This window comes from Heterocephalus glaber, unplaced genomic scaffold, assembly GCF_053883595.1.
Source record: "Heterocephalus glaber isolate CG9 unplaced genomic scaffold, H.glaber_assembly_v1.0 deba00000122, whole genome shotgun sequence".
NCBI classification, from domain to species: Eukaryota; Metazoa; Chordata; class Mammalia; order Rodentia; family Bathyergidae; genus Heterocephalus; species Heterocephalus glaber.
In genome coordinates, this window is record NW_028258138.1 from 88234328 (window position 1) to 88241594 (window position 7267).

The 7267-nt window shown below is 43.0% G+C and overlaps 1 protein-coding gene across 3 annotated transcripts in view; it reads left to right on the top strand.

Annotated features, from left to right (window-relative positions):
• Positions 1–5071, top strand: part of Slc30a4 (solute carrier family 30 member 4) — a 31491-nt gene extending 26420 nt beyond the window's left edge. For 2 of the 3 annotated variants that reach the window (XM_021261569.2, XM_004835802.3), the window contains exons 6-7: positions 667–801; positions 1402–5071. In XM_021261569.2, coding sequence (XP_021117228.1) covers positions 667–801; positions 1402–1556 — 290 coding nt within the window. In that variant the 3' untranslated portion in view covers positions 1557–5071. The remainder of the gene's footprint in view (positions 1–666; positions 802–1401) is intronic. The other variant, XM_021261570.2, reaches the window with a different exon arrangement.
• The last annotated feature ends 2196 nt before the right edge of the window (positions 5072–7267 follow it).

A 7267-nucleotide genomic window follows, 5' to 3' on the forward strand; every position in this document is an offset into this window, starting at 1 on the left:
CTCCGGAGTGCTGAAATTACAGGCATGTGATTGACTCTTTTTTTCTTTTGGTACCGGGAATCGAACCTCGGGTCTTCTGCTTGCTAGGAAGACACTGCACCACTGAGCAACATCCCCGGCCCATGTGATTGACTCTTAATACAGTTTAATCTAGTGCTTCATTTCATTCCTTGATTCCTGTTTAACTTATGACTTCATTGCATTTATGACACCCCTGCCTTACTGATACTAGTCTAAGCATGAAAGTAAAAGTTTTCAAAACTGGCATTATCATTATCAGATGTTCCTTTGGGTCTTTTTTTTTTTTTTTTGGTCTATCTAACTTTTTTCTGGTTTGATTGGCATTACATTTTAGGGAATGAATTTTTTAATGAATATTTTAGAGTATATATTAACGTTACATATTTATTGTATGTTTTTTTCAGTGTAGAAAAATTTATTGAGAGAAAGAAAGGGAACCAGAAAGTGGGTTGCCCTTAACAGTATTTTTTGTAAAAATGTGTGCATTAGTTTACCTTAAAGAACTAATTTTTTTTTAAGAACTAATATCTTTAAAAATATTTGTTTAAACTGAATTTGGCAAAGCCATTTGTGTTCTTTGAATGTAATGTAAAATGTTATTTTCTTCCAAAGTAAACTTAGATGTTACATATTGTGAACTTACAGGTGTACCAAGCCATCTGAACGTAGACCGTATCAGAGAAGCTCTGATGAAGATAGAAGATGTATACTCGGTGGAAGATTTGAACATCTGGTCTCTCACGTCAGGAAAATCCACCGCCATAGTTCACATGCAGCTAAGTACGTGGCTGGGAGTGCAGTGGGCCTCCTGGGTGAGCAGGCCGGACCTATGCCTCTGGTGAAGGGGGCAGAGTTTCCTGCCGATAAGGTGTAAGGAGGGTGAGACTGTTCAGAAAGGAGATTGCAGGTCAGTACTGAGATCAGAAAAATGATTTCTTTTTATCTCTTTGTCATGGGACATTGCAAGTTGATCTCTACCTTCAGATTAAAGGCATGAAATCTATTTACCATGATATTTTCTAGACTTCTATGCTTTCTATTGAAGTCATTTCACAAATTAATTCTTTTAATTTTTCATTAAAATAATACACATGTGGTCCATCTTTAAAAGTGCATGAGATCTTTAATGACAGGCTATGTAATTAATGTCTGATACTCTTTCTCTACCTGAAAGTGGACTGAAGAGATTGAAATACTGATAATGAGAACACTTTCTGGGCGTTGAAAGTGACTTCTAATTGAATAGCTCAGCAAGATTAGAAATCAGACTGAGGAAGATAGTTTGGGTGTATCAAGGTTGTTTTCCCTGTACCTTACTCACTACTCACCTGTGTGTGACTGAGTATAGCGAATGGTAACACAGTTTCCTTGACATTGCAGTTCCTGGAAGTTCATCTAAATGGGAGGAAGTGCAGTCAAAAGCAAAGCATCTGCTGTTGAACACCTTTGGCATATATAAGTGCACTATTCAGCTTCAGAGTTACAGGCAGGAAGTGAACAGAACTTGCATGAACTGTCAGAGTTCCAGTCCCTGATTCCATGTGTCTGAGGGCTGCCACCTTACGTGGCCCACAGTCAGACTCAAGAGCAATAAACGCACCTAAGGAGAGTGGGGCCCAGATGGCTGTGTCTGTGTGAAACACCAGTCTCAGAACAGTCGCTCCAGCCTGCCAGTTCGTGTCTGTGTCATTTCCAGATGAAGATGTTTCCAAAATGCTGTTTACAGAGAGACACAACTCTACAGATACCTCACAGAAGATCGTCCATTCATTTGACAGTTCCTGTGTTAAAGGAAGCATCAGAATTCAGTATTTAATTTACATTTTAAAATACTTTTTAAAGGCCATTTTATATCAAGCCAGTGCCAGCAAACTAAGTTGTTGTTTTTTAAGATTATGTAATCCTGACATCCAGCTTCTGAACTGCTGCTCTTTTTACAGAAATTTTCTCGGCCGATTTCAGACACTACTAGTAATTACGCAGAGTAGAGCATGTATTCATTCCTAAGTGTTTCAGAAAAGTTTCATTTCACAAATAAGTCTCAATGTTATTGTCAAAGTCATACTTTATAACAACTTTTTCCAGATATTACTGAGTTTTGAATCTCAGAGTTGACCGTTTTGATTATTTGTAGGCTTATCAGAACCCAATCTTTACATGTGATCATTGTTAAATTTAGGAAATATTTTCAATATAATTCTGAATGGCAGAAATTAATCTGAAATTCAAATTACCACAGTTATTTAAAACAAAATAAAACAGTGAGAGTGGGATGTGGAGTTTCGGATTTACATTTTTCCAAAATCACTTTTACTGTGTGTAAAATGGTATTGCAAACAGCAAGAGACCACAGAATGTAAGCTGTGATCATCCCCTTCAGAGCTGCCGACTTTTATACAGTTTGCTTAGTAGTTTGGTTGCTGTGTACCAGGTCATCCGTGTGCTTCTCAGGTAGCTCTTGAGGGCTGCAATTTATTGTCATCCCCACAGTAAGTCCCCCGGGTAGAACCCACACTGCCCAGAGAGAACCTCTGGTTTATGATACGGGTGAGGGAATCTCCGTGAACTCCACAAACCCCAGAGGATTGGGAAAAGATAACTGCTTTGAGAAAACAAATGGTAAAAAGGTTTTAACCTCCGTGTGTGTGTGTGTGTGTGTGTGTGTGTGTGTGTGTGTGTGTGTGTACGCACGTGTGTGAGTGTGTGCGCGCTCCCCGGGAGGAACGGTCCTTGTGTCTGTGTTACAGGGACACAGCATTAACATTTCCAACGAAGTCACAAAAGTGTAAATAACCATGTTGCATTTCACACCCATTGGTTCCCAGGTTTCCTTGTGCACTTAGCAGTCCCTTTCCAGCAGGGATGCTTTCGGATCGGAAAAACTGAAACGGTTCCCAGCTCCTCGGAGAATCAGTAACCGGAACCCGGGCAAGTTGTGAATTGAAATCCTCCAGAGGCATGCGGATGACTCACCTTCTGAGCTTGTTTCTTGTGCACTTTCCTCTATCTTATACAGATATAAGATAGATGCTTTTCCTGTCGACCTGCTTCTTAGAAAGTTATTTGATAAAGTAGTCCAACATCCTTTTTATTTTTTTTGGTACCAAGGATCAAACTCAGGACCTTGTGCTTGGGAGGCAGGTAGCACCACTGAGCTACATCTGTGGCCCTTCAACATCCTTTTGGGGATTGATTGAAAAGAACCCTTCAGTAACGTACAGAAACACCAGGAACTTCTGTAAATCTGTGTGTGCTCTGCTAAAGGAAAACATGAAGTTTTCTGAGTTTTGCCTTTTAGCTCGAATGACAGCTTTGTGTTTGTACTTTACCAGATCTGCAAGACTTGAGAATGGACAGATGTCATTTTTTATAACATGACAAAACCCAGAGCAGGGGATTACTGCTTACACTGGGGGCTGCGCGGCTTCCGGCCCAGGGCACTGGGTGTCCTGCACTGCTGAGCTGCAGGCCTGGAGGCCACGCTGCCTGCCTAACCTCCACGCTGTCCCGGGAAGCAGGTGAGCAGGTTGAGCAGAGCCGTGGCTAGGAAGACGGACACCACCACGTAAAACCCAGCCATCCCTCGGTGCAGTGCATTCTGATATTGCAAATGATAAGAGTTACCTGTGTTTCTCAACTCTGTAAGAGGGACCTTTTGTTCGGTGATGATCTTGGGGCCTGAAGGGACACCCTGGGAATGCAGTGGAATAAGGTACTCCGGCGGGCTTCTCTCTGCAGAGTTGGAAGCTGTTGGTTCCTAGCCATTCCCGAAGTGCTGCCCCAGCTAATGGAGCTCAGACACCGCAGCTACAGCCCCCATCTGTTCTGTGCCACATTTCTAGATTCCTTATTTTACTGTTTCCTTGACAACTTTGGGTGCTTTGTTTCCATTCCCTGAAACTAAGCTTCCTGCTTTTGTGAGTCTCTGCATTCTAGCTCCTGAGGAGAGGTGTCCTGCTTTCAGTGTTGTCTTTAGTAGTCTCTGGTCAAGACCTGTTCTACAGAAATAGGCCAGCTGCACTGTGCCCAACTTGGGCCCGTCGTCCCCAGTATGGCTGAGGGTCGTGCTGCTCAAGTGAACACTCCAGATTTGACTCGGAAGCAGGCACAATTTAGCTAAAGTTTTCTTCTTAGCATTCATATGAATTGGTTCATCATAATTAGTATAATGTTCATAACAGAATTGGAAACCTTTGAAATAAAATTTTAGGCCGTTCTGCCCTTAGATGTAAGATTAGTTCAGTGGTTGGTCTCATCTTGAAATTAACAATGACACAAGGTGCTGAGTGCGGCAGGGCCCATCTGCTCTCCAGATACCCAGGAAGCTTGCTGGGCCTGGAGCCAAGCACCGAGGGAAACCCGAAGCCTGAGGCCTGCCATCCAGGCTTCAGCTCTGTCTCATGGGTTTCGGGCACGGAGGCTGCCTGTGGTAGTAGCAGGTGAGTGTGAATCCGAATCGCTGTGGCCTCCTTGGTATAAACATCACTCGGTGCACCCGGGCTGGCCATTGAGGTTGTCACATGGGAGACCCGGCAAACTGGACTTTGTTAAAGCATTGTGGAGACTTCTGCAACCTAGGGTGGAGTGGATTTCAGTAGTGCAACTGAAAATACTCTGAAGTGAATGCAACTCAGTAGAAATGCACCGGTGTGTCAGTTTAAGCCTGGAAGATACTGTGCGTTTGGAAAGTGTATGCGTCTCTGAATGAATGTGTTAAGGTTTTGGTTTTTTTGGTTCGGGGGATCGAACTCAGGACCTTGTACTTTCGAGGCAGGCAGCAGAACCACTGAGCTACATCCCCAGCCCTGAATGTGTTATTAAATAAGCCATATCAAGTTTAAGAAACTGTCTATATTCCCGCATCCTCTCCAGAACCAGGTATTTTGCACATGATTGATTGATCTTAGAGAGATTTTGACACTGGGTTTGTTTGTGTAAGATCAAAGTGTATGTATATGTTCTGTATTTGCAATTTTCAGACTGTAATTTCCTATATGTTTATTAAATAAAGTTGTTTTTGCCATGTGGTTTATTAAAAAATAAAAATGTACAGTCTGTTCCATTTTTGTTCTTTTCATTAAGTCATAGGCCTTAAAACATTGTTAAAAACCGTTGGAAAATGCACTGGCCTATCTAGCTTTATAACCTCCAACAGAAGTACTTCTTAAATGTTGACAAAATAAACCTGAAAATGATCTTCCAGACAGGATGTAAGGAAATACTCAAAGAACCTTCCTCTTCTACGTCAGTCACTTGTAACATCCCACCAGTCCTGGCAGCAGCGAAGGAGGAAGGACAAAGCCAGTGCCAAAGGGGTGGGGGCCAATGTGAGCTCCCAGGGACCCTGCTGTCTCCCCAACAGTGTGGGGTGGTGAGGGGGCTCCTCACAGGCCGAGCCTGCTCTCCCCCTGTTTTGTTTGCCCCCAAGGGCAAAGAATGGTAGTGACTTTTTTATTCAATCATTGAAATAAGCATTGAGGATGCTGAGGCAGGAGGATCACCATGAGTTCAAGGCAACCTGCACTACAGGGCAAAACCCATTTGGAAAAAAATAATCAATGAAATAGTCATATTTCATGTTAGATTCCAAAGTCCATAAAGTGTCACCAGAACACAGCACACCAGTCTGGTGCCACGTGGTCCACAACTGCTTCCCCACTGTGGGCAGGGCTGAGGTGACAAACTGCACTGCTCACTGCTGGGATTTTGTAGGCAGATTTACCAGCCCTGGGCACTGGTGGGGCCAACTGGCACAGATGGTGACTGCACCAGAGCCCACAGGGAGGGCACAGTGACACCAGCCTGAGGCCACTGGGTCACCAGAGCTTCCCCTTCCTCAGCTGTTGTCCCTCTTCCGGGTCAGGGCAGAACTAAGAGAAGCATGACTGCAGATAGCTGTGTGTCAGTGCCTCACACTACCATCAGGGAGCCAGGATCACTCATGGATGCTGTTGACATTAAACCCTTTCACTGGATTTTTCGCTTCGGACACAACAATGAGTAAAGGAAATTAAAAATGTACATAGAGTACCTTACATGGTTTATGCCAATTGGGAGCTCACAAATGAAAAATAACATCTTACCTGATAAATGAGATTAAAAACTGGTGCTCAGGCTTTTAATATGTTCTTTAAAGTTTTCAAGTCACCTAGGAAAGACTCAGCTATATTTGCAGCAGGATAATATAGTTGTAGGGAATTACACTAATAAATACAGAAATATCACAAGTTAATTAACTAGCTATATTTCTATTTTGATGTATTGGGTTTGGGGGGGTTGTTTTGGTTTTTTGTTTGATCCATGTCATAAAACGTTTTGGGGCAACATTTTACAAGCTCTTATTTATGCTGGGCTTTTTGCTTTGTTTGTTCTTGGGTTTTTTGAGACAGGGTCTCATTATGTAGTCCAGGCTGGCCTTGAACTCACAGTGATCCTCCTGCCTCAACCTCCTGAGTGCTGGGATCTCAGGGGTGCACCACCAAGCCTGGCCTTATTTCATATATATTTGAATAATATTTTGGCTTGTATCTTAACTTCAGCCATGGTTTCATTAGAATTGCCAGAAGCTTCGAAATGCAACTGAGCAGGACTAAAGAAAGGGTAATAGGAAGTAGGTAGATGGATCTTAAATGGGAAGGGGATGGAGAGGGGAGGGAGGAGAGGGAAAAAGCCTTGAGATGCGTTATGTACACAGACCAACTCCCCAGGATGAATGGAGATGCTGTGTACCCCAAACATGCACCAATGCAAGGAAAAACTAGGAAGGATGAAGCCTTATGATTAAATATAATCTACATGAATCATGCTAGATTAGGGGGTTTGGAAACTCTGAACTATCACCAACAATATCATTTCCAGGCAGCTTTCTGGCTTAACGGACACTCATGTGACTCAGAACATTACAAACTGCATAGTTTGGCCATGGGTTTTACCCAGTGACAAAGACTTTATTTTTGTTTTTTATGGTACTAAAAACCAATGCCTTCGCACTGAGTTACCTCTCCACGCATTTGTATCTTGAGACAGGGTCTCACTAAGTTACCCAGGCTGTGCTGGAGTGTGTGATCCTCCTGCCTCAGCCTCCCAGAGTACTGGGAGCACAAGGGTGAGCCATGACCCCTGGCTGATACTTTGCATTAGCGAGTAGCTTCCATGTCTCTTGTCCTGGACTTTTCAAAAGTTTGTTCTGGTTTGCTTTTCAGATTCCTACTGTTTCGCTTGCTGGTTTCTGCATAATGGTTCTTGG